The 26,074-nt window shown below is 53.7% G+C and overlaps 2 protein-coding genes across 7 annotated transcripts in view; one reads left to right on the forward strand and one right to left on the reverse strand.

Moving 5' to 3' along the window:
- Nucleotides 1-62, reverse strand: part of SUGP1 (SURP and G-patch domain containing 1) — a 36,679-nt gene extending 36,617 nt beyond the window's left edge. For both annotated transcript variants that reach the window (XM_046672101.1, XM_046672100.1), the window contains exon 1: nt 15-62. In XM_046672101.1, coding sequence (XP_046528057.1) covers nt 15-48 — 34 coding nt within the window. In that variant the 5' untranslated portion in view covers nt 49-62. The remainder of the gene's footprint in view (nt 1-14) is intronic.
- A 329-nt stretch (nt 63-391) lies between these two features.
- Nucleotides 392-24,742, forward strand: MAU2 (MAU2 sister chromatid cohesion factor). 5 transcript variants are annotated; one of them, XM_046671382.1, is made up of 20 exons: nt 392-689; nt 4,527-4,595; nt 4,689-4,706; nt 5,094-5,159; nt 5,854-5,949; nt 7,424-7,518; nt 9,668-9,695; nt 10,053-10,208; nt 11,423-11,569; nt 11,656-11,746; nt 12,867-12,970; nt 13,548-13,625; nt 13,935-14,000; nt 15,642-15,728; nt 16,783-16,832; nt 17,007-17,084; nt 17,288-17,399; nt 20,319-20,409; nt 21,326-21,453; nt 21,811-24,742. In XM_046671382.1, exons 1-20 carry the CDS (start codon nt 411-413, stop codon nt 21,883-21,885), a joined length of 1,914 nt encoding a protein of 637 aa, XP_046527338.1. In that variant the 5' UTR covers nt 392-410; the 3' UTR covers nt 21,886-24,742. The 5 variants fall into 5 exon arrangements, 4 of the variants coding, with proteins under 4 accessions (XP_046527338.1, XP_046527340.1, XP_046527341.1 ...); XM_046671384.1 differs by having other exon boundaries at nt 15,642-15,725; XR_006890094.1 differs by lacking the exon at nt 21,811-24,742 and having other exon boundaries at nt 15,642-15,732; nt 21,326-21,370.
- The last annotated feature ends 1,332 nt before the right edge of the window (nt 24,743-26,074 follow it).

The following is a 26,074-nucleotide window of genomic DNA, read 5'->3' on the forward strand; positions in this document are numbered from 1 at the left end:
GCGGGGGCTGTTACCTGCAACATCCCGGTTGTCCATCTTGAGACTCATCCAATCCCACAATGCTCCGGCGCCACCGGGAGTGGGGGTGGGGCTGTTATACTGCGCATGCCCTGATGGGAGATGTAGTCCGCGTCGGCCAGCCACGCCCTGACACTACGTGGACATCGGGGGTCTTCACCCCGAGGAACGCAAACCTCGACCTATCACCAATGTTGGATATCAGTCCCGCAGACCAGAGGGCGTCGCCTTTTCTCATACCTTTCCGGAGCACAGCCCCTCCAAATACAAACTACATGTTCCGGGATGCTCTGCGCGGCAGCTCTCGCGAGAGACGCGGGTAGCGCCCGGCCCCGCCCTGCTCGCCTGCTTCCGCCTCCTTGTGGCGGCGGCTTGTTGTTGTGGAGGCCAAAATGGCGGCGCAGGCGGCGGCGGCGGCTGCTCAGGCGGCGGCGGCCCAGGCAGCGCAGGCTGAGGCGGCCGAGTCGTGGTATCTGGCTCTTCTGGGCTTCGCCGAGCACTTCCGCACTTCCAGCCCGCCCAAGATCCGCCTGTGCGTGCACTGCCTGCAGGCCGTGTTCCCCTTCAAGCCGCCGCAGCGCATCGAGGCCCGAACGCATCTGCAGCTCGGCTCGGTACTCTACCACCACACTAAGAACAGCGAGCAGGCGCGCAGCCATCTGGAGAAGGCGGTGAGCGCGGGCCGGGCCGCGAGGAAGGAGGCGACGCGGGCTCCTCGCGGAGCCGCCGGGGTTGACGGGCCGCGACCCCAGCGGGTGGGGGCGCCCGGGCCGGTCCTCGGGGACTTGGGGCGCGATCTCCGCGGGGGCAGCGGGACCCAAAGCCGCCTGCCTCTCAGGGGACCTGAGCGCCTCGCCTCACATCTTATTTAACGTCTTTGGTGACAGGCAGGGCCCCAGGACCCCGCTCAGATGCTCCGAGAGTTGACTCGTTTCAGGAGCAACAGGCCCACATTCTTCAGGTTTTCAGGAGGATATCAACAGAAGGATGCCTGTTCGCGCCTATGGGGACTCCCCAGTTCGGCCAGTGGGCCCTGCAGCTTCCACCTCCTCGGGGCTCTGGGCTCAGTTTCGGGAGCATCAGCCTGAACGCTCCCTCCTGAAGTGATTGGGCATAGGGGAGGCATCCCTTGGGAATCTGAAGCCTGGTCTCTCAGGAAACCTGGGAAGGCGTTTCCAACCTGGACCAGGAAGTGTGATAAGGGTTTGGAGGGTCTTGTACCCCCGTCAGTGATGCAGGGAGTCATAGGTGGGAGGCAAAGGCCTAGAGTTGGTCATTTGAAGTCCTGTAAGGAGGTGGAACTGAGGGGGCTCTGGATTCCAGGACCAGTTGCTCAGTAGGAGTTGGGGAGGTGGGGAATCTCACAGCTTCTGCTTTCTCTGTATCCGCAGCGACTTCTGTTCCTCCCACCATCCACCAGTCCGTCCCATTCAGGAGGCAGGCCCCATCCCCCAGTCTTGAGTTGTGGGATGTCTTTTTGGCTGTGGAGTTTCTTCTCACAGCAACGCTGCGCTCCTGTCAGACCACACCAGCGTTTGCCATTTATCTAGCTTTATTCTGTTTAAAGGAGAGACTTCTTCAATAGAATCAACTGAGATTTTTAAAGTTTATTGATCTGAGATAAATCTGAACCCGCAAGGCTAGTGATGGGTTGCCTTCCAGAGAATATCAGATCTTTGTTTTGTCAAGGAGACTTTAGTCCTTGCTTCATCAACTTTCTTGTTTCAGGAGTGAGGCAGTATGGGTCCAGAGAGGTGAAGGGATTTGCCCAAAGCCACACAGGTTATTAACAAAACTGGGCTCAAACCTAGGCTCAGGATCATCAGGTTCCATGCCAAGACAATAAGTCACTATTGTTTTTGTGAAGGTTTTTGTCTTTCACTCATTCAGTAGATATTTAATCAGCTCACACCAGGTGCCAAGCCAGATTCTAGGTGCTAGGGATCAGCGATGACTAAGACAGTCCCAACCCACGTAAGCTTGTTTTAGTGAGGGAGACAAGCAATGAATATATAGTAAAAGGTTAGGCTGTGATAGAAGAACCATGAAAAATATGGACCAGGGAGAACGGATGGAGTTGACGGAGAGCTATTTTTGGCAAAGGTAGCGAGGGAGTCTGTGGGAGTGACCTGTGAGTAGAGGCCTAAATGGGATGGAGGAGGGAGCCTGGAGAGCTGCTCACCGTCTCAGGTTGATCCCAAGGAGTGCCCAAGCTGTCTGTTACTGGTTGGTGTCAGGGTCTCTCCTGGGCCATGATAAGGCTGAGATCAAATGAACTGCCAGGCTTCCTTGGGTGTGGGGGAGCTGGAGGCTGTGACTGTCCTGGCCTGGTGGCCCAGTGCCTTCAGTGAATGACTCTGTTCTGAAGCTCTCCCTTCTCTTGATTAACAACAAATCCTGCCACCTCCCTTCCCGAGAGGGCGAGGGTAGATGGGGGCGGAATTCAGCCAGTTGCTAGCAGTGGTTCACAGTTGCTGTGTCGTTATCACATTTTGCCCACTCAGCGCTGTAGAGTGGAAGCACCCATGCCTCAGATTGCTTCCCTGTAACTGCTTGGCTTTTGGAGCCATAATTTAACCCCTTATCCTTGCAAAGTTCCTTCCCTCGATTTTACAGAACCCTGAATCTTGTGGGGTCTTCCACAGAGCCACAAGGTCCCCTCCATGGCTCACACTGACATACCACCTGGAAATCCCTTTCTTTCTGTCCGTTGCATGCCCAGCTGGGAATTTGTCCAGATTTCAACTGAAATGTCGTTTTCTGTGCTGTTTTCCTTCTGCAGTTGTTTGTGATCTCCTGTTGGGTTGCAATGCAAGCGTGCTTTCTTTAAGCTTCGTTCTTTATTAGTTGTGCGTTTTTCCCAAGTCAGCCAGCTATCAACTTTTATCCTTTCCTTTCCCAGGCTCACTTGATAAAGAAGCATAACATGTTCTCCTTTTAGAAGTGGTTTGCTAATTTCTAGTCCTAAAGAGCAAATAAATGGCCACAGAAGTTCCAGCTTCTTTTCAGGGAGCCAACCCAGAGTAACAAAAAAAAATTTTTTTTGTAAAGAAAAATGGCAAGTTTTTTTTTTCTTTTTTTTTTTTCACTACTTTTTCCTTGATCGTTCCCCCTGCTGTTCTTTCCTGATCTCATTTTCTCTAACTTATAAGTGCTATAGGAAAAACTTTTAATTGGCCTCTGAACTCAGTACTATATTCCGCTCCCCTGTTCTTTTCATCGTCTTTTGCTTTCTCTCAGGGAGACCCTAACCTCCTTGGTAATCACTTTTTATATATATATATATATGTATATACACACATATATGTATGGTTAGATTATTTATCCTCCTATTTGCTTATGTCGGTTTCTAACTACCTCCTCAGCTGCATTTGTAAGCTTTCTAGAAGGAATGTATAAAATCCTTACCCATCTGCTTAATCAGTTCTACCAACTTTGAAAGAATCATCTGTTACGTGCTCCCATCAGAGGCATGGAGGGTGTTTCTCTCTGTCCTCAGCAGCTTTATTGAGGTCACAGCCGTTAGTCTCTCAGTGGTACCTGCCTCTGCAGGCCTTCGGAGTCCCTGCTGGCTGCCTCACTCCCTGGGTCTCCTCAGCAGATCCTGTAGCTATCACAGTGCAGGACAGGACATTCTCCCTTAGAGCCTTCCTTCCTTGTTCGTGGTTTTGGCAGTGATATGGACATCTCAGAATTCTTGGCTGCTCTGGGACTCCTTGAATAAATAGTTCATAATTATAAGGGGTGTTGCTTTACTCTGAAATCTTTTGGCGAGAGAACTCGTGAAGCTGTTTCTGCAGATTCTGTCAGATTGTGTTCTTTTTTATTTCATTTTCACCTTATTATCTTTCCTCTTGCTGTACACCTATTCCTGTGTGAATTTTCAGTCTTGTCTTATTTTCACACTGTCTTTGAAGTAGACTATTCCATTTCACTCATTTGCACATCCATTGCAGAATCAAGAGAGTCTGCACGTCTGTACTTAGATGTGTATCTCTTTACCTTTTATCTTTCTGACTTCTGATCACTTTCCTGTTGGGATGTTGAACTCCAAGGTACAGTCGTCCTCAAGTGGAGTATGTCGAGTGTGTCCCAGCATGTGCTTGAGAGGGACAGCGAGCTTGGGTCTCAGAATCACCCCCGCCCCCTGGCCAGGCTCTACCCACACTGATCCTTCCTGAAGCGCTCCTCCCTCCTCTCTGAGGCTATCTTTGCTCATTTTCAAGCATCTTTTAAATATCATTTCTTCAGTAAGGGCTGATACCCCTAGACCCACTCTTCTGTTATTAATTCCTGTGACATGATTTGCTGACTGTTGGCATACTGCAGTGAGTGGCACTTGGGGGCCCCTCTGCACTCCTCCTTCTGAAGCATTGCCGCCTAGTGGGAGGGGCTGGGATTCTCACTCCTGCTCTGGCTCCAGCACCCAGGGACAGGAAGACCACGTCAGTTGGGGAGCATGTTCTGATTCCCTCTCCCCCAGATGCACTCTGGTTGCTGGGTTGCAGGGAGAGCGAGCCCACCCTCTCAGGCGGAGCAGGCCACCTTCTCGCTTGACTGAACACCTGCAGCCTCAGGTGACAGCACAACGTGTGTAAACTCCAAAGTGATACCAATAAGCAGGCACCAAGCATTTGACTGAGAATTAATCCTTTTTTTTTTCCTTTCAGTGGTTGATATCTCAGCAAGTATCCTTTTCTTGTTGCTTCTGTTCCCTTTAAAGAATGCTCCATGTGAAAGAAAGAACATGTTATAAACTTCAGTCCCCCCATGACACTCCCCACGGATTGAGGCTTTGCTCTACAGACCACCTGGAGAATCCCTGCTCGGCTGTGGCTGCCCCTTTGGCCCAGTGGCCTCTCCTTGGGTGCTGTGCTCCTCATTGTGCCCCAGTGTCCAACTCTGCACCTGCTGGCAGCAGGCTCAGGGGTTGCTGGAGAATACGTGAACTTGGAGTCTCAGAGCAGGAGAGGATGCGCCTGTCCCAGCAGCCTCTGCTGTGTAAGAACCCCAGTAGTGGCCTTTTAAACTGGCCTTTTTGCAGCATCTGTATTTCCTTAACTGCATGTCACTAGATCCCCCAGTTTGAAGATGTCAAATTTGAAGCAGCAAGTCTTTTGTCTGAATTATACTGTCAAGAGGTAAGAACATATGAAGATTTTTGAAAGCAAAGTCCCTCTCCCTGCAGCGAAGGCACAGTGACAAATTGGTGCTGTCAGGAGTGGACTCCCTTCTGGCTTTTAACACTTCCCATTACTTTCCTACTTCCTGCACTGTGGCATGGGGTGTCTCTGGGTGATCACTTGCTATCGAGGGCTGGCAGAATCTTCTTCTAAAACTTTCTGAAGACTGTTGGAAAACAGCCTTATTCCTAGGCTGAAGGTGATTAATTCCTAAACAAGTCCCTGTGGTTTACCTTCTTAATCTGGTTCCTGATCTCAGATGTAGCTGAAAATCACCTTTCCCCACTTTGGGCAGCTATGTGTGAGGCTCCCTGGGCAGGAGACAGTGTATGTTTCACACCCCTGACCCCTCTTTCTGGTTGCAGAACAGGAAAGGTGGCACTTGTCATCCAATTTGACTGTTCAGGATTTTGAACTAAAGCTGCTTGCAGTTTAGTTGAATGAGGTGTTATTTTAAGAGCAATGCAGAAACTTTCCAGACAGTGAGTCCAATAAAATATCTTTTTCTCTTTTAATAAAGTAAATTGGCAACCCACAAATCTTTGATGAGCCTGAACAGGAGTGGCCTTCTGGCACCACAGCTGCTGCGTAAGGAATCCAGCTTGTTTGCTGGCTTGTTTTTTCCTCCCCAGACTCAACTGTTTCCTTTCAGAATTCCGTCGATGCAGCAAAGCCGCTGCTGCGGAAAGCTATCCAGATCTCACAGCAGACCCCGTACTGGCACTGCCGCCTGCTCTTCCAGCTCGCTGTAAGTATTGTGGGCCTGACTGAGACTTGTGAGTGTCTAATGGGGCCATGACCTTGCGGCACACCTACCCTGAGTACAAATAAAGGCAGACTCCGGGACACACAGGCCCTCCTCAGGCTGCTGCACCAAGTGCATGGAGATGTTTCTTTAAGCTGCTCACAAACCCCCTCCAGCCTCTGTCTTCAGCAGTCCCCCCAGCATGGGCCTCACTCTCAGCAGCCCCCAGGGTGATTGGTAGGAGTGCCCATCTCCCCGGTGGCTGACACAGGGCCTTGTCTTCATGTCCCTCTCCTTCCTGATGCTCCCTTTGGCCTGTATTCATATGAATTCAGGGAGCGTTTCTTGCCAGCAGCCCACTGTGCTTTCTCAGAGCTGTGCTGAGATTCCAAGGGACTGCCTATTGGGCAAGAAATGCCCAAGTCAAGCCTTTTCTCTCAGGGCCCTCAGAGTGGGGGCTGCTGAGGCCTTGCCCTAGGTTCCACATGGTCTCTGCCAGTCTCCCTTCAGCTCCCTCAGATAGGTAGTGTTCCAGTCTCTGTGCTCCAATATGCTCAGGCTGGGGGGCTCTCTAGGCTGGGCCACCTTGGCTGCAGTGGCAGGGCCAGCAGGCCTAGGGCAATGGGTAGGCTCTACCGTGAGGGGCCCTTCTTCCATCCTAGGCTCTGCCCATACCTCCCCCTCACTAGCCGACCTCCAGCCTCTCCTTTCCTCAACCTAGCCTGCCTACCAGGCTGCCTCTCACCCACCTTCCATGACACAGCCACCTCACCTGCCTGTGCATGTAGTGTGTGAGGCCTGAGCTGGAAGTGCCCCCTGTCCTGTGGGGGACCCCCTCAGAGGATTCCCCTGCTGGGAAGAGCTCACCCAGCCAGAGCTCCTGAGGCCCTTCCGCTCCCTCCCCCCAATCCCACTGCTGCCCCATACGAGCACTGCCTCCTTTAATCCTCCCATGCACACTTGTGCTTGTTGGCAGGCCAGGATAGAAACAGGCCAGGCGGTGAGTCACCTGCCTCAGGTCACAGAGTTGGTGGGCTGTGTGTGCACACAGGAGCCCAAGTTCTTGACCAAGCCTTCGTAGCTGTTCCTTCCTTTCAGCCTGTTAAGTCTTCTATGTTTGAAACTCCTATAGACACCTGTCCCTGAGGGAGTCCCTTCCCATTTGGGACCCCTCTGGCCACCCCTCCTGGTGCCCAGCCCCCATAGGCAGCCCACAAAGCACACAGACACATGCTAGCAGCCCTGGGAGTCTGTGCCCATGAGTGTTACCTGCTGGCTCTGTGTGCCATTGAGCTTAGATGATGTACACTGCAGGCAAAGTGAAGTTCTCTACCCAAAGCAATTAATGTTGATGAGATTCTTTGGTTAGTTTGGCTCAAAACTGACACTGAGTTGAACTTGCCAGCAAAGCGCTATGGTCGGGTGCTGTAATACAAGCAGTTTGGAAGTGAGGGTCATTGCTCTCTCTCCTTTTCAGCAACTGCACACACTTGAGAAGGACCTGGTGTCAGCCTGCGACCTCCTGGGCGTGGGGGCCGAGTATGCCCGGGTAGTAGGATCCGAGTACACGCGGTAGGCACCTTCTCCCCACACTCTTCCCCCTCTTACTTACAAAAAGCTTGGCCATCTTGATCCTGGACGACAAATAGAATTTCACACTTCAGCATGAAACCCTGGTCATCCTTGTGCACAATAAGAGACATGCAAATTAAAGCAGCACCGAGATCCCTCTTGCCCCATCAATTCATAAAGTCAGAAGTTAGAGAGTCTACTGTGAGGGCGAGGAGCAGCCAGCGTTCTCAGCACCATTGGCCCTTGTACATTTCTAGTATCTCTTGAAATAGAAAGTACTTACGTGGTTTGCTGGGCCATTCTCCTTTGTGGCACAGATGCGAGAGCAGTGCTCACTGAGAATGTGGGCTTTGTGCTTGGCAGTGCCGTAGGCAACCCCAGTATCCCTGCTCAGGGGACGCCTAGGATCTTTTGGATGCACAGAGTAAGTGGACATTTGTGTAAAAGGAGGGGCGTAGATTCATATTATGCACAAAACTGCTTAGACCATACAGAGACTGGAGCCCTAGGGTTAGGGGTCAGGAGTCAAAGGCGCTGGCACTTCACCCTCTATGCAGGCCTCCGGTCTGTCTCTTTTTTTCCCCCAAAAGAAGAATCTTCTACAGTAAACAGACTCCAGGCAGGGGTGCTCTTATTCTGTTGTGTGCATTGGGATTCTGGAAAGTTCTGTCACATGAGGGCTGAACTTGTCCCATGGAATTGTTGAGACAAAACAGTCCCCAACTCTGTTCTCTGAGCTGTAGATTTGCAAGCACCCTTGGGGGCCACGCAGCTCCCCGCAGGCTGTCCTGGTCCCTGAGCCACCCTGCCCTGGGATTGAGGCTGTCACACAGTCTAGCCCTTCCTGTCCCTCTCATGCTGCAGCCGTCACGGGGTCCATGGTGACACTGACCCCTTGCAGGCACAGGAATGGCTGATCGCTGCACATTTTCATTCATTAGTGTCCCCAGACAGGCCTCCATGCCACCGTGGGTGGGTGGCCTGGATGGGCTCCACCAGGGCAGGGCATTTTCAGGTCACCTGGCCCAGAACCTCTGACAATGGACATAGGGCCTCCAAGTGAGTGCTTCTGTGTGGCAACATGGGAACCTTCATGTGAAGTTCTGGGCCTAAGATTTGAACAGTCAAACAATGGACAAGTAGATCCTAGAGTCTCCACGCCATGAGGTAACAATAGAGGATGGCACGGTGGCCTAGAGCATAGACTTATCTCGCCTGTGTGACGGTGACCTCGGTTTCCTCACTTGTAAAATGGGGAGAATGCACCCACTTGATGGCCACAGCACACGAGGACTTTGCCAAGACTGGTGGGACAAAGACTTAGGTGCTGAGCAAACTGGAGGCCTTTGGGCTCTGCACAAGCACAGCCCCAGAGCCATTTGTCAAGGCAGTGACCACCTCCTCAGCTCCCTCACCTCTTATTTTGCCTATTATCTGAACTTCTTAATGTGCTTATTTTATTATTTTTCTTGCTGGTGACAGCAGTACGTGCTCATTTAGAAAGTGCAGAAAGATTTAAGAAAGACAATAGGAATCTCCTGGCCTTGCCACGTGCTGAAGGTGGAGATAGCCAGTGCTGAGGCTTCCCTAGTTCAACCCCTTAGCCCTCAGGAGAGCCCGAGAGGGCTCAGGCAGTCCCAGGCGAGGAAGTGGAGTTGTGGAGAAGCCTCGGTGACGTGCAGATTTGGGTTCAGGTGCCCCAGCCTGCCCACTTGCCCCCACCCTCTGCTGTCCACCAACTAGAACCCACCATCTGCTGTGTCTAGTTGGTGGACACTTGCGCCCAGCCTGTGCTGTTCACCAACTAAAAGCCATGATCTGCTGTGTCAGTGAGAGTACAGTCATGGCAGACAGGCCGTCCTATACCCTGGCCCTTCATGCTTTCTGAGCACCCATTTATGCCTTCGTCTTTGGAACCACGTGACTTTCTAAATTAGGCAAAAAAAAAAAAAGTAAAGAAAGATAAATAGGACAAAGTAGAGCAGTCTTGTAAATAAAACAAACCTCCCTGGGGGCCTCTGAGGGCTGCTGTTATCTGCGTAACAGACTCCTGAGGTGGCACATTAGTTCCTTGTGAACATTTGGGCCACACGGTCATCCCAGGAGGCTCCTGGGCCTCACAGACTGACTTCTCTTCTCTGTTTTCCAGGGCACTGTTCCTCCTCAGCAAAGGGATGGTAAGTTGAGGCTGGGTGGAATGGGGCCAGTGTAGCGGACAGGAGGCCAGGCCCCCTCAGGGTGTGGAGAGACCACTCCCGCTTGCCATGGTGTGGCACCTCGGACACCCAGACCCTCACACACGTCAGGCAGCCTATAGGACAAGGCTCTGGTGCCCTGGCTGGGTTCCAAGGTGAAACTCAGATTCTAGGTTGTGAGATTTGTGCTGAAGAAGGAGCAACCTGGGTTGGAGCTGGGTGGACCTGGGTTCCAGCCCAGCTTTGTTCCCTTCTTGTGTAGTGCCAGAGATTCCTTGGCAGGTGGGCAGCCCTGTGCACTGGGAGGGACTCCTAGCACCTGCGCTTCTCCTTCCCTAGCTGCTGCTGATGGAGCGCAAGTTGCAGGAAGTCCACCCGCTGCTGACCCTCTGTGGACAGATAGTTGAGAACTGGCAGGGGAACCCCATCCAGAAGGAGTCTCTGCGCGTCTTCTTCCTGGTTCTCCAGGTAACCCACTACCTGGATGCTGGGCAGGTATGTAGCACCTCCCACAGGACGGCTGCTGGGGAGTGGGCGGGCTGTGGGCAGCCCTTGGGCTGAGACGACAGCTGTGTAGTTGTCTCCTGACCCTCACCACAAAGTGAATCTGTCATTTGGGGCTCAGTTCCCTCTATACACCCCATGGTGTATGAGTACTATGCTGCTGCGTTCAGAGGGTGCTCCAAGAGTGGGTCTGTCCTGTTCCTGCCCTCATGGCGGGAATAGTGGCCTCACACATTCATAGGTGCATGAACAGTGGAAGACCTCTAAGAACAGTTGGGGAATTCGTGAGAATAAGCTGTGAGGATTCTGGTAGGGTGTCTGGCACATGTCAGGTGCTCAAGCATTATCTCTCCACCACCCCCGAGCTGATGACAGCTTTGTGGGGTGCAAGTAGGGACTGATGGGATTGGCCGTGTCTGAGACTCGACTCCATAACCCTTGTGTAATTGGGAGCGGCTGTACCTGTTTGAGGGTGAACATTTTGGCCTTTGAGTGGGGCTGCCCATCCACCTTACCCCACTCTGTCCCAGTGGCTGACCATAGGCAGGGTCTCTCTGGGGTGCTGGAAGGCCAGGTGGAGCCTGGTGGCAGAGAAGGCCCCAGAAAGCGCTGAGTGGGCCTCTCATTTGTAAGGGGCTTTCTCGGTTCCCCCACCCACACTCACCTTTCCCTATTGGACTGAGTGCCATGCTCAGCATGTAGGATCACAGTGCAGACTCTCATGGGGTGCTTATAGCACGGAGATGGCCTGTGGGGCCTAGGGATGGGGCTCCATGCTATGGAGAGGCCAGTCTATATGAACCATGGCACCTGCAGACCTCCCAGGCATGGGAGGCAGCCTCCCACCCTGAGGTTGACTGCCAGCTTCCTGGTGCTGTCCTGCCCCCTCAGGGTCACTGCAGGAAAGAGGAAACGTGGCTCATGCAGGGTCAGGCCTCTCCTAGGCCTTCATGTCAGGCCCACTGGGCGGTGGCTGAGTCTGAGTCCCACCGATGACCCACCTGGCCCTTCCCTTCACCCTGATAGCCAGCTGATCCATTTGAGGGTGGGCTTCTTGCAGGTGGTGAGTGTGGTGGGAGCCCCCAGGAGGAAGGGGCCCAGGGGTCACTGGGCAGGCAGGGCCTATTGAGCCACCACCGTGGGGGCCTGGCACCAGATGGGAGTGGGTGGACGCTGAGGTATGTGGTGCCACCCACCCACTGCAGGTGAAAAGCGTGAAGCCATGCCTGAAGCAGCTGCAGCAGTGCATCCAGACCATCTCCACACTGCACGACGATGAGATCCTGCCCAGCAACCCTGCCGATCTCTTCCATTGGCTGCCCAAGGAGCACATGTGTGTGCTTGTCTACCTGGTGAGTAGACAAGGGGGGCCAAGGCGGGAGGCCAGGTGGCCAAGGAAAGGGCCCCAGTGACCGCCACCATCTGGTCTTATCGCCAGGTGACCGTGATGCACTCCATGCAGGCTGGCTACCTGGAGAAGGCACAGAAGTACACGGACAAAGCCCTGATGCAGCTAGAGAAGCTCAAGAGTAAGTCAGGCTCCAAGGGTTGCTTGCCTACAGCACCCACTGCTGGTGGCCTGACAACTGCCTCCTGTGCTGGGTTTGAAGGACCCTGAAATACCACAGCCCTGAGCAGTTGCCATTAGTCCCTGCTCGGTGGGTCTTGTTACTCCACTTGGCAGATGGGGCAACTTGGGGTCAGGGCAGACCAGGCCAGGCTTGAGCTTGACCCTTGATGCCTGGCTGGGGGTCTTGTGCCATCTCTATCCTGTCCCCCCCCCCCCCCCCAACTGCATAAGATGGCTGTGACAGTTAGCAGGGCCCCTCTGGCTCAGCAGTGCTCAGCTGAAATGGGTGGTGGCTGCTTTTGCCGTCTGTCATCAGTGTTGTAACGTGAATCGTGCTCAGGGTGAGGCTGGGATCAGAACTCAGCTCTCACTGACCAACAGTAGATCCCCTGGAGGCCTTGGGTCTTCCTGGGCGCTCAACTAATCTGTCCTGTGGTACCAGAGACCTTTGACTAGCAGGAACCCAGAGCTCCACATATCCTTGGCTGGCTCAGTGTCCCTGTTAACCTGCTTGTTCACTGCCTGTGCCCCCTTCAGCACTGCTAGGGGAAGAGCTGTCAGAGCCAGAAAACCAAAGCCTGCGGGCACTGTGATTCTTTCCCTGTGGCCAAGTTGGGAAAGGGCTGTGCTGTCTGATTCCAATGGGAGAACAGCCACTTGGAGGCCCACATTGCTGCCTGAGGCCTGTCACATGGTCTCACTCTCTTGGGCAACTTCACCATTTCTAGAACCTGGCGTGATTGGGTGTTCTTGAGTACTTGCTGGGTCGAGGTGGGGCAAGAATGGAAGACAGATCCCTCCAGGGATTTCTTAGAACACTCTGGTCACCAAAACCTGGCTGTGAGCCCATCTCCCCACCTGGACAGGGAGATGAACCCCCTCGATTGAGAGTGCATTGGGCACCAAGCAAGGTGATCGATCAGCTGCTGGGCCAGCGCCCAGCAGAGCAGTTGAGCTCGGACCCAGGTAGCCAAGGGGCCAGTGTGGTAGGAGATGGGAGATGAGGCCAGGGCTCAGCGTCTCCTGTGCCATCTCCTCCAGCTGCGCCCCATGTGCTCACCCCTGCCTGTCGCCCCCAGTGCTCGACTGCAGCCCCATCCTGTCCTCCTTCCAAGTGATCCTACTCGAGCACATCATCATGTGCAGGCTCGTCACAGGACACAAGGCCACTGCCCTGCAGGAGGTAAGGCCAAGGAGCGGGGTTGGAGTTTGCTGGGTCTCAGAGGTGGTCACGTGGGTAGATGTAAGTTTGCCCAGTGCATGTTGGCAGGACATTTGTCCATGTCATTTCACTGTAACTGGCAGTTCTTGACCCTGCACAGGAACGACTGATCAGAGAATCTGATACAAACATCAGTAGGTTTTTTCCTAAAAGTTCTTTTGCCCAAGGAACATGAGGTCTGGGGATTTGGGGTCCCATGACAGCAATCCTAGCACTCTTCCTGTCCCACGATCTGTAACCCCTGATGCCCACCTTCCTGAGACGGCACGGGGGCATTAAGTTGGGTGAAGGTGCTATTTGGCTGAGACACATGTTAGAAATGGAGTAGAAGGCAGGTAACAGACAAAGGTCACCAACCACAAGGAGGTCAGGGCTGCACTTTTCCCTCATGGGCATGTCTGCTGGGACTTTGTGCCCATTGTTGGTGTGGGTGGAACATGGGCACACTCGCCAGCTTTGGGGTCTCTCCCCAATGCTGTTGGAACACCGGGTCCCAGGTTACGAGCCATGTGACGTCAGACATGCTCTCTCCCCGCAGATCTCCCAGGTCTGCCAGCTGTGCCAACAGTCGCCCCGGCTCTTCTCCAACCATGCAGCGCAGCTACACACACTGCTGGTGAGTGTACAGGGGCCGCCTGCCTCTGGCCCCAGGCCACTTAGTAACCCCATGACCACCACCCCAGGCAGGATCCAGAATGTTCCCGGTGGGCTTCATTCTGACAAGGATCTATCTCATCAAGTCTAAGTTGACCTAGCTCCCGGGAGGCAGGAATAATTAAGCATGCCATCTTTCTCCCTTATAGTCAGGATAAAGCTCAGATGTAGCTGGCTCAATAGAGTCACTTGTCAGGTTCGTCTGGGTGCAGCCATGTGGCCCAGGGTGAGTTGCATATGACTCCAGGCCCTCAGTACCTTCTTCTTCCAGGGCCTGTACTGTGTCTCAGTCAACTGCATGGACAACGCAGAAGCCCAGTTCACCACAGCCCTGCGGGTAAGGTGACGGCCCTCACTCCCCTGGGTGGGTGGTGCTTCTCAGTAAGGAGTCAGGTGTGATGAAGACGACAGCTGCACAAAACCATGGTCAGCAGGCAACTCCATAGTGTTTAGCCTGATGCTGGTTGTGACAATGACGTGCCATTTATCCAGGGCTCTCTGTGGCAGGTCTTTTGCTGCTTGGGTGGGGACAAGGCCAATGCTGGCAGCACAGTGTGACAAGCGATAGTTGTGGCAAGGTGCTCCTGGCCAGCCTCAGGTGGGGCTTCCCCGTCTAACCCAGACGGCAACCACAAGGCAGAACACAGGGTGTCCAGGCCAAGGGGATGGCACCACATGTTAGCCACTTTCACTCATGATTCCCAGCCCTCTCAACAGCCTGCCAGGCTGGCATTGGCTCGTGTCACGTCCACTGCTGCCTGCCACACTGGTGCCAGGACACGCCCCACACCTGCCCCACATTACCTATAGCCCCATGAAGGTCTCTCGGTTCCTCCGTCCCTATCTCACTTTACACAAGTGGCTGCTCCTGCTTTAGTTCAATGTCACAATCCATGATGGATGATGTGTGCTCCAGGGAGTCTTTACCCACCAGGCCAGGAGGAAAGTGGTGCAGCTGGGACACGGATCCAAACCCCCCTGACCCCAAACATGTCCTCTTCCTGTGGTCCCAATGACAGACATCTTAGCATCTTTACTCAGGTCAGAAGACCCTCAGGCTGGCCCCATGGCTGAGTGGTTAAGTTCGCACGCTGCGCTTCGGCGGCCCAGGGTTTCGCCAGTTCGGATCCTGGGCACAGATATGGCGCTGCTCATCAGGCATGCTAAGGCAGCGTCCCACATGCCACAACTAGAAGGACCCGCAACTAAAGTATACAACTACATACTGGGGGGATTTGGGGAGAAAAAGCAGGAAAAAAAAGACGATTGGCAACAGTTGTTAACTCAGGTGCCAATCTTTAAGAAAAAAAAAATAATGATTCTCTGGACCTCTTTGACACTTGCTGGGGTCATGCGGGCAGGGTCTCTGTTCTCCGGGCATCCTCGGCCTCTTGCACAATTGCGCTTGCTCAGCCTGCGAGGAACCAGGGTCTAGGTAGTGGCTTGGGCCACTCATATCATTCCTACTCTTGGCTATTCTTGTTCCCCCAAAAGAGCTGGGACAGTGGTCCATCCACCACTGGCTGTTGGCAGCATCTTGTCTCCAACAGCTTCATCCACCTGGGCAGGGTGTCCCCCATGACCAGTGCATTCCTCTGCTGTGTCAACGCGCACTGAAGTTCCCGGTCACTGACTGTGATGTGGAGGGAGGGGCTGCTCAGGTCTGAGTCCTGAGAGACAGCAGAAAATAGGCCAAACTGCGGAGTGTTCTGAGAGCAGGATCAGGGCAGGTGGTTTTCCTTTTCTTTCTTTCCTGAATTTCCTATAAGGTGGATGACGGTTTTGTAATGAAAAGAACTGATAGCGCTGTTGTCCTTGGTGTAGGAGGCGAGGGGGATGTGTCTGAAGTGAAAAGAATAAGGAGAATCCAAAGTAGCCACTGTGGAGCATTTGGGTGGCTCTGATGCCACCAGGCACCCCCAATGTGATGAGTCTGTACTCTGCCCAGCCCCCTAATGCCCTGTGTCTCCTGTTCCAGCTCACCAATCACCAGGAGCTATGGGCCTTCATTGTGACCAACCTGGCGAGTGTGTATATACGGGAAGGAAATAGACACCAAGAGGTAGTAGGTGACATGCTTCATATTTGGTATCCTTTCTTTCAACTCTTATTCAGGGGTGGGTGGAGGGTGTTGCCCTGGGCACCAGCAAATCTCAGCAACTCCAGGGTATCCGCTGTCCAATGGAGTGGAGTCCCACACTGTCCGAGCGCAGGTGTGGCTGGGGGAAGGCCAAGTTTGGGATAGAAACCTTCCCGTAGCCAAATAGCACTTCTCTCTGCTAAAAACAAGCCAAGCTTTTTTGAATCCCACAGAAGAAAAACAATTTTCTCTACCCTGAGCTGTCTGTTCTAGAATATCAGCAAAGCCTCATGGTTCAGTTCTGAGGAGCAGCAGCTCAGGCAGTCATCTGCACTAGGCCCCTAGGTTGTTCTGATGCCCCAGCTTCCTGGGGGACGTGGGGGGGGGGTCCAGGGCTCGCCCTTGCAGGACAAGCATGCTCACACCAGGTTCCCCTTGTAACCTCCCCCTCAGCCCTGGGATTCCCCCCGAGCCCTGGGATCCTGCCTCAGGAACATCTCAGATTTGACCAGTTCTCTCCACCCTGCCAGCATTCATTTTAGTTCAGGCCACCGTCACTTCTTTTCTACAAAAAGCTTAGTTAACCTCCTAGATTCTGGATTAGTTAGAATGCTTTGGGCTACAGGGAGCAGAAAGCCCAGCCCAGCTGCTCCGGCTATCAGGAAGTGCAGTGGGCAAGGTCATCTGAGGGCCAGCTGTGGCTTTGGTGGGTCACAGAGGAGCTCAGCTTCCCTGTGTCTCCTCACCCCCGTGTCTGTTTCCTGGAGGGGCTGTGGGAGCACTGGGAACAGCCTCAGCCTGCTTCAGCTCTCATCCTGCAACCCACCCTCCACACACATCCAGAGGGGACATAAAGTGTCAGTCATGCTGCAGGTCCTGCCCCTTATCCCAGCAGGTTGCTCACAGTCGTGGGATTCAGGGTATGGGCCCTCACTGTCAGATCGGATCAGGAAGTTGCAGGCAGCCCTAGTTAATTTTGTAGCATATTCCTCTCACGTTTAGAAATGCAAAATGATCCTAACTGATGTTTCCTCCACAGCTGTACAGTTTGTTGGAAAGGATCAATCCAGACCACAGCTTCCCTGTCAGGTAGGTGGCCCCAGAAGAGTCTTATGCTTTCTCTGCTCTTTGGGGTGGTGTGAGCACCCATGGGCCCCAGACTGCACTGTGTACCCTGACACCTCACCCTCTACACTCCCCTTTTATAAATCTGCTGCTTTCACAAAAACCCCCCCAAGCTGTGACGTTCTGCTTTTCCCTCAGCTCTCACTGCCTCCGAGCGGCAGCTTTCTATGTGCGTGGGCTCTTCTCCTTCTTCCAGGGACGCTACAACGAGGCCAAGTGAGTACTGGGTGAAGGTGGGCTGCCCCATGCCTGAGGCCTCCCAGGCTGGCCCTCTGGGTGGTTCTCTTCCCCCAACAGCATGTGTCCAGGTCCTCTGTCACCCCACCAGGCGGGCTCTGCTTGGGGCTGTGAGGGCACTGCTGCCTCTTTCTCCCCAAAGGAATCCCGATAGGGCTTCAGTGTCTATTCCCCTCGCATAGGCGATTCCTGCGAGAAACTCTGAAGATGTCCAATGCAGAGGACCTGAACCGGCTCACCGCCTGCTCCCTCGTCCTCCTGGGCCACATCTTCTATGTGTTGGGGAACCACAGGGTGAGTATCTGGGGCCAGGCCAAGGAGCAGGGGAGCAACATGGTGCTTGGGGGAGCATCACTGAGTACCACTTTGCATCCTGGGCCGCTTGATGATCTTGTCTCAGTTACCCCTCCCTCCCCCACTGCTCCAAGAGGCTCAGTGAGGGCAGGGGCACCTTTGGGGGTGTCAGGGGAGCTTTGGGTCCTTAGAGGGTGGGTCTGTGGCGCAGACGGTCCCAATGCCAGCCGCTGACAATGGTCAGGCAAAGCCCTAGTGCTTGGTGGGGCTGAGGGCAGGTTCCTCTTCCTGTGTGTTAACACATGGGAGTGGAGAGATGTGTCCTCTCAGCCAGAATCTCTTGGGTCCATTTCTTTCCAGCACACACAGTGCCCTCAGGGCACCCCATGTTTTCACCCACACCCAGAGCACCCTCAGGCTTGTCCCCAGTGGGATCAGCTGACTCTGAGTCTCCCCATCCAGGGTATGCATTGTCCCCTACTCCTGCCCATCCATCTCACAAGGCCTTTAATTTTTTTTTTTCTTTTTAAGATTTTATTTTTTCCTTTTTCTCCCCAAAGCCCTCCGGTACATAGTTGTATATTCTTCATTGTGGGTTCTTCTAGTTGTGGTATGTGGGATGCTGCCTCAGCGTGGTTTGATGAGCAGTGCCATGTCCGCGCCCAGGATTTGAACCAACGAAACACTGGGCCACCTGCAGCGGAGCGCGCAAACTTAACCGCTCGGCCACGGGGCCAGCCCCCACAAGGCCTTTTAATTTTTTTAAGGAAATGTTTGTCTGTGTTATAAAATATGGTGTGTTCGTCATGGAAAGTCTGAGAAGCAAAGGAGAAAATCATCACAAGTCCTCTGTCTTCTGGCTCTTTCCACCACTCGCCCCTGCCCACACATAGGTTTTGTTTGTCAGGCTGTTTTATAATTTTATCTCGTCTTTCTCTGCACCTCTGTGTCGGAGCTGTTTTTAATGGCAGTGAGAATTCTGAAGCAGCATCTGCTCTGTAGTTTAGCCAACCTCACTTGAGCTGTTTTCACAAGATGGATAACACAGGGCACATGTCTTGGCCCATAAAGTTTCATCTGATCAAACCCCAGGGCTCCCTAAGAATGAACATTACTAAGGAGCCTGGCACATCCCTCTCCCCATGGCCGTATGACAAGACATGTGTTTGCCAAGGCCAGCAGGCCCTACAGCTCAGGTCCTGGTGGCCGTGGCCTGAGTGCTGGGGATGTCACCACCCCCAGAGGAGGACAACCTCAGGTTCCCCTTTCTGAGTGTAGCTCTGTTCCTTCTAGAACACTGTCACCCACTCCTCAACCTCTGAGCGTGATGTGTGTGTCTAGGGGCTGGATGGGGACCAAGGGCTCAGCTTGAGGACCCTCTGAGTGTGGGCTGCCCACCTCGGGTCTCAGTGTGGTGGCTGTTTTCTATTTGGAGAGATTAAGGTCACACAGCCCCAAACGGCAGGCTTAGGCATAGAATCAGACCTTGCTGGCTCTCGTTTGTCTAAACGTCTCCAGAAGCCAACTTGAATGGGGGCTGAGTGGGCAAAGCAGTTCTTCAGCTGCAGCTCTGGTTCATGTTTTGGGTGATCTCAGGGCATCTTACAGAGCTTATTTGTGGAGCTCTGCTGCTCGCTGTGTGTATGGGGCCCATGTAGGGCCCCCAAGAACCCTCAGACCCAGGCCTAGCCTCAAGTAGTTCTGGGTCTGTGGGGGAGACAGCTGACCCTACCCTGGGCCTACCAGGCTGGAGTGTCCACAGGCACTTTGTGAGTGGCCTCCGGCAGGATGCTTCTCAGGATCACACGGATCTTCAAAATCTAATTCTGTAGGGGCGGCCCCAGGTGGGCATGAGGAAGCCTGCCTAGGAGCCAAGGGGGACTCTCCCTCCTAGCAGCTTCCAGACAGAGGCCCAGCCCCAGGCCTAGAGGAGGGGAGTAGTTTTTCCTGTTCTGCTTTGCATTCTGAGGTCTTGGAAGGGCTTGGTTCAATTTTGGAAAGCTTTGAGACCCACTTGGAGCTCATCTTCAAGGTGCCAGCCACGGGTGGTGTGAAGTCACTGGGCTTTTGTGTCTCTGAGGAGGCACACCCTGCACAACCGTGGCTGTGTTAAAGCTGGGCCTCAGGAGTCGGTTTTGAGGATTTGTAAGTCTCTTGGCTGAATGACAGGTGTCCCCTGGGCTGCCAGGGGCCACTGTGTAGGGAGTTCTCCCAGTGCCACCCTGAACCCAACATTCAGGCCAGTGGGGCTTGTGATCCCTGGGCTGAGCAGGGTTGGAATAGTGCTGTGGGTCACTGTGATCAGGGATAGGTGTTTATGGCTCCAACAGCTCTTAATCAGCTCATTCTGGGCATTGGGGGTGGGGGCGGGGTGGCGATGCTGTGCAGTCACAGGGAGTCAGAATTGGAGGGTTGTCACATCCTGGTGCCTCACGACCCTGCGTGTCTGAAGCAGCCTCCCACAAGAGTGGGCTCGTATGTAGAAGAGAAACCTCTCTTTCTCCCTCTTTTGTTCATTCAGCCCTCATCGCTCCCACCAGGGCAGACTGCTGCCTCCTCCCAGGCTCTGGGACCCCTGAATCTTCATTTCTAATGGGTTCCTGACCTAGGTCCAGAGCTGACTGCTGCCAGTGGCTTTTTCTCTGGTTAGAAAGACAAAAGCACATAGAGTTGCCCCTGGCTGTACCCCAGTGAGAAGGCACATGCATAGCTAAGGAGTAGGGACAGTTTATTTTTCCCCAAGGTGGTTGAGGAGTACTTCAGAGAAGGCCTTGAGCTGGCCTCTGAAGTAGGAGTAGGAGTTTGCCAAGCAGCAGGAGGAGGGCACAGCCTGGGCTGGGTATGGCAGGTGGGGCCAGGGCTGGCCCTGCCACCAGCCCCAGCCACACACCTGACTCCTTGGCTGTTCTTGGTCAACAGGAGAGTAACAACATGGTGGTGCCCGCCATGCAGCTGGCCAGCAAGATCCCAGACATGTCAGTGCAGCTATGGTCATCAGCCCTGCTGAGAGGTGAGTGCAGCAGCCGGCCCTTCCCAGAGATTAGGGCTACTGGGTAGAGCCCAAGGCTAGAAGATGCTTGGTAAGCCCTGCTCAGCCTCTGCTCACACTGGGCCTCTATAGCCCATAGCCACAGTTCTAACACATTCTTAGGCTTGTCAGGAGGCCCTCTTTGAGGGCAGTGGGCACTGGGCTCATTCATGGCATCAACTCGACGCGGGATCTGGTTCAGTTTCTCTGGGACCCAGAAGACTGGTTCTTGGCATCTGGGTAAAGACTTGGGCTGTGAGTCTTGTTGCTCAGCCTTGGTTTCATTCCCGCTGAATGGTGGGTGACAGCATTTGTCCCTGTCAGGCAGGACCGGCTGGGATGCTCTGGGTGCTGGGCAGGTGCTCAGCAGACGTCAGTGTTGTTGCTGCTGCTCCTGGATTTGCAGATTGTGAAACTGAGGTCCAGAGATTCACCCAGGGCTCTGGGAAGGAGGAAGGGGGTGGGGCTGCTCCCATCTGCACTGGGCTTTGGGGCCTGTCCAGTCCTGCCTCAGAAGTAGGTGTTGGGTACTCTGCTTCCAGCGAGCTCCTACGTGCCCAAGGGTTGACCAGGAACTCCCTGGGAAGGCCAGCATCCACAGGGAGCCCCACGAGCTTCCACTCACTGTCCAGGCCTTGTATCTGCCCCTGTGGGCCTCACTGCTCACCCACCTCCAAAGACACCTGATTCAGACACTCATGAGGGCATGTGTGAGGGCTCCTGGCAGCTCGGCTTTGCTGACCCCAGACAGGCCTCAGGGCAGGTGACATGCCAGGTGCACAGGCCCAATGGTGGAGCTGGGGGCGTGACCTTAGGCCTCTGCCCGCATCTGAGGGAAGGATGTAGGGGCAGTGGCAGGGCAAACTGGGCCCACCCTGTATATGTGTCCCACCTTCAGACCTGAACAAGGCCTGCGGGAATGCCATGGATGCCCATGAAGCTGCCCAGATGCACCAGAACTTCTCACAGCAGCTGCTCCAGGACCACATTGAGGCCTGCAGCCTCCCTGAGCACAACCTCATCACGGTACAGGCATGGGGTGGGAAGACAAAATGGGGGTGCTGGTTGGCTCCTCAGGGCTGGCTCACCTGGCCTGCAGCCCCCCAGGGGCACACTCCCTAAGGAGAAAAGTATACACTTCGCTGCCATGCCCCTGCATTTCTCCAATAATCCCTAACGGCCAGGCCTCAGGAGCCCCCTCACGTGGGGGAGACAGTGCCAATCACCCAAGCAGGTGATGCAGGGTGCTTCCCAGGGGCCCATCTGACTTGGGTCTGGAGGAAGAGGGCCCTGGCTGAGGAGGGCAGCGTTCCAGGTACAGACGGCCTAGCACACCTCTACTCCCCAGGAAGGACTTCACCTGTGTGTCCTCTCCCCCCACAGTGGACAGATGGCCCGCCCCCTGTGCAGTTCCAAGCTCAGAATGGACCCAACACCAGCCTGGCCAGCCTCCTGTGAGGCCCCTGGAAGGGACTGCCCAGCTTCTCAGGGCCTCCTTGGGGCCTGATGTGTCCCCAACTTCCACCCAGACAGCTCTTGAGCTTTCCTTGGATGCGTGCTGGTGTGGATATTCCCAGCTTCCTTCCTGACTGTCTCCAGAGCTTCCAAGTCCCTGGGGAGTGTGCGGGGCTGATTTCCTGCCCTCCCAGGAAGGGCCGACCAGCTGTTCCTGCTGTGCACCAGGCCCCTGGTGTTGAGCTTCACAGGTGGGATGTTGGAGCCGATTTCTCAGAGTCATCCTTTAAAGTGGTCTTGAACTGTCAGTCCTGCTTCCATGTCTGAGTCACACCTTGGAGGGAGCATGTCTGGGTGGGAAGTGGGCTGCTGGCCACCAGCCAGGTCCTGATCCTGCGTGCTGGAGTGGGCACTATTGCCAACGTGTCACCACCTGACTTCCATTACGTGGGCCTCCATGCTGGGCTGGAGTGTTTACTCTGTTCACAGCATCTTCCGGAAACCAGAGACAAGACGCCAGTTTCTGGCCCAAAATTGGAGGGAAGAAGTGATGGCACACTTCAGGGACAAAAATGCACAACCCGCCACGACACTTTCCCTAGCTTGCCTTTCTCTCCAGCATCTGCTCTTCTGACAGTGGGGGCTCTGGTCAGGACCTTGGAGGATCTAGGAACTCCGCTTCCAAACACCTGCACCTTGACTGGATTCACCATCTGGCCATGTGAGTGGCCATGCTTTTAGACACAGGTGTGCGTGTATGTGCACGCATGTGTGGTGATTCACAGAGTTGGAGCCAGGAGCAGAGACTCTTGTGTTTGCACCAGCCGCCTTCCCTGGTCAGCATTGATACAAGAGGAAGCAGAGGAAAGGGGAAAGGACTCTCATCAGCCCAACTCAGGGTGTTGGAATGAAGGACTTGCTTCCTGGCAGCCCTGTGGCCTCCTCAGCAGAGGATGTTTGTGGATGATGCTCAGCAGGCCTGCAGGCAGCAGCTCCCCTCGCCCCCTGCCCTACCCACAGGAGCAGAGAGGAGGAGACAGAGGAGACCTACCTGCCTTGGGTCTTAGGATAGTCTTGAAACGTATTCCTGAGCTGGACCCCAGGAGGCTCTGCCAGGCCCAGACAGCCATGCTCAGTTCTGTACTCCTCTTGGCTTGTTGGGGAGATGCCCCAGTGGTGATGGTGGCATTGGGGGCAGTCTAGGTAGCCAGCCCTTCCAGCTTCTGGCACCTAAGAGTGCCTGGGGTGATGAGTGGTCTTACAAGTAAGAGTGGCTTGTTGGTTTGCATCTCATTACCCTTGGCACTGTGAAGGCTGCTTCTGAACATTGGGATCGTTCAGGTCAGCTGCTCAGGCCCTGAGGCCTGGGTGTGCCTTAGCCAAAAGCAGGGCTGTCAGCAGACCTCCCTATGCTAGGCCACTGCCCTCTCCAGGCTAGTGTCAGTGCTTTGCTGCCCACTTCGGGGTCAGTGACAGGTGTGCAGGTGAACCGTTGGTCAGAGGGATGGGCCAGCCAGGGTTTGTCTTAAGAGGACCCACCATCTCTGTGTTATCCTAGGTCACCCAAGGAAGGCTGGCCCTGTCTCATGCTGCTCTGGGCTGCCCCCTCGGCTAATACCCCCTGGGCCCATGAGGCCTGTAGAGGAGGGTGTGACTCCTGGCCATAAGCTGTCCCTGTCCTGTCTTCCTCCCCCATCGAGGGTGCCCCCCAGGCCTTCCCCTCTACATGTGGGACAGAGTCCCCATCTCGCCTCAAGCTGCACCTGCCGGCCTGGACCCTACACTGTCCGACCTCTCTAGACCCACATTACTTCCATCACGCTGTACATCATGTTTGTCTCTGCCTATTTATTTAAATCTTTCTTTGCTTCTAGGGCATTTTGTATGTAGAGCAGTTGAAATAAGAACCTCAAAACTTAATGTCTGTCCTGAAGTTAAAGTGCTTTTAGTGATCACCCTGTTGTCTCTGTGTATATAAAGTTAAGGGTAAGTTCTTAAGTTTACAGTGAAAAATTTCAGTACTCGATATTTAATATTCTACTCTAGCTTTATGGAAGCCAAACTGTGTACATGAGTGCGTGCGTGTGTGAGCTTTGACCCTCCCCTTCACCATAGCATCTTCCAATTACATAAAGTTTTCGATAAGTACCTTCCTGTGAGTCTAAATTTAGTGCCTCACAATTTCTCACGCAATCATAACAATTCAAGACAGGCAGCAAGCAAGCGCCCAGGGAGATGTTACACACAGTGTCATATAGCTAAGTATTCAGGAAAAACAGATAAATAAAACCTCCACACTCTTACGTATACAGGGCATGAGGGAGTAGCAGAAAGATTCCTGCTGGCAGGTAAATTACTGAAAGCTGGTCAGACCCTCATATGTTCCTCCTGCTGCCTCCTGTCAGTGGTGGCTCTCAGGGCCTGCAGGACTCAGGGGCTGGTCCAGGAGGTGCTGGGTTCCCTTGCAGCCAGACAGCTGTCTCCTCCTGACTGGGTCCCTTCAGTGACCCGTGGGTGAGGCGAGGATCCTCTCCCTGGGGCAAGGGCTCCCTGTCCCACTCATTAGGAACACAGGCAAGGAAACCGGAGAAGGGCTGCCTGGCATGGTGGGTAAATTTGTTGGTTGCATTCTCTCTCTGTTTCATTAAGGGGTTTTAATAAGTATGTTTGGCATAATGTGTTTCAGTGGGTTTGTGATATGTAATGGTTTTAGCAGCCTGTAACTTCAGCTGGTGCTTTTAATCAGGAAAAATAAATTTGTAAATACAAAGCATTGTTTAAAAGACATAACCATAGAACCTAGCTTCCCATTTGTGGATTTCTTTTCCTATATATTCAAAGTAAAATAACTTGCAGGAGCCATCACTGGCTGTGTCTTTGCCATGCCATCTGACCTCTTGTGTGCTGCTCTAGAGACGAGCTCTCTCCCTTGCTGTCCGGCCAAAGGGGCCACAGGGACTAACCAACAGGGTGTGAAAGCGCAGAGCCCTGGACCCTGGACCCAAGGACCCGGTGGAAACCTGAGTATTCTTCCCTTCTATTGATGTTCCTCCAGTCCATCCCTGCCTGGAGAGGAGGGAACCCCAAGAATTGCGGCCCTCACCACAGACTTGCTCACACACCTGGTGTCCTGTTCCGTGTGCTCTTAGAAAACACATGGGCTGGCTTCCATGTGCCTGGGCGTTTTTTTTTTTTTTTTTTTTTTCTTTTTTGAGGTGAAAGTCCCATAACATAAAATTAACCATTTAATGTGTACAATGCAGTGTCATCAAATATATTCACAATGTTGTACATTATCTCTGTATGTTGTAGAACATTTCATCACCCCAAAGGGAAATATCCCATACCCCTTAGCAGTCACTCCCCATTCCCCTGCCCCCAGCTCCTGACAACCACTAATCTGCTTTCTGTCTCTGGATCCAGTTCCCAATAAGTGGACATTTCATATAAATGGAATCATATGCTATGTGTCCTTTTGCATGTGGCTTCTTTGACTCAGCATGATGTTTTTAAGGTTCACCCACATTATGACGTGTGTTGAGCTTCATTCCTTTTTGTGGCTAAATAATATTCCATCATATGGATCAAGCACATTTAGGGGTTTTTTTTAAGATTTTATTTTTCCTTTTTCTCCCCAAAGCCCCCTGGTACATAGCTGTATATTTTTAGTTGTGAGTCCTTCTAGTTGTGGCATGTAGGACGCCACCTCAGCATGGCTTGATGAGTGGTGCCATGTCTGCGCCCAGGATCCGAACCGGGGAAACTCTGGGCTGCTAAAGCGGAGCGCGCAAACTTAACCACTCGGCCACAGGGCTGGCCCCCACATTTAGTTTATTCAATTGGTGGACATTTGGATTGCTTCCCCCTTTTGGCTATTTTGAGTAGTGTTGCTGTGGACGTGCCCATGCACATTTTTGTTTGAACACGTGTTTTCAATTCTCTTGGGTTGTGCAGTATTTTTAACACGCGTGGATGGTCGCCAGGCTGCTGCCCACACTGCATCAAGGCCCTCATGTTGCTCTCATCACTGTGCCCTGAGGTGACACCAAGGTGGCCTCAATTCCAAGAACACATCTGAGGACTCCTTAGGCTGTGGTCCTGGGGCAGTACTACTGGCCACTGGATGTGTGAGTGATTCTACACAGCCCTGCCTAGAAGGACCCCCAGCATGGTGACCCTGCTACCCCCACAT

This window comes from Equus quagga, chromosome 9 (assembly GCF_021613505.1).
Source record: "Equus quagga isolate Etosha38 chromosome 9, UCLA_HA_Equagga_1.0, whole genome shotgun sequence".
Lineage (NCBI taxonomy): Eukaryota > Metazoa > Chordata > Mammalia > Perissodactyla > Equidae > Equus > Equus quagga.

What these genes read in the sequence shown, in the direction of transcription:
- MAU2 (XM_046671382.1), top strand. Translation starts at nt 411, where the DNA reads ATGGCGGCGCAGGCGGCGGCGGCGGCTGCTCAGGCGGCGGCGGCCCAG. An exon ending in TGTGTGTGCTTGTCTACCTG is followed by an intron (nt 11,570 to 11,655) that starts GTGAGTAGACAA and finishes TCTTATCGCCAG; the next exon opens with GTGACCGTGATGCACTCCAT. An exon ending in CTGAGCACAACCTCATCACG is followed by an intron (nt 21,454 to 21,810) that starts GTACAGGCATGG and finishes CTCCCCCCACAG; the next exon opens with TGGACAGATGGCCCGCCCCC.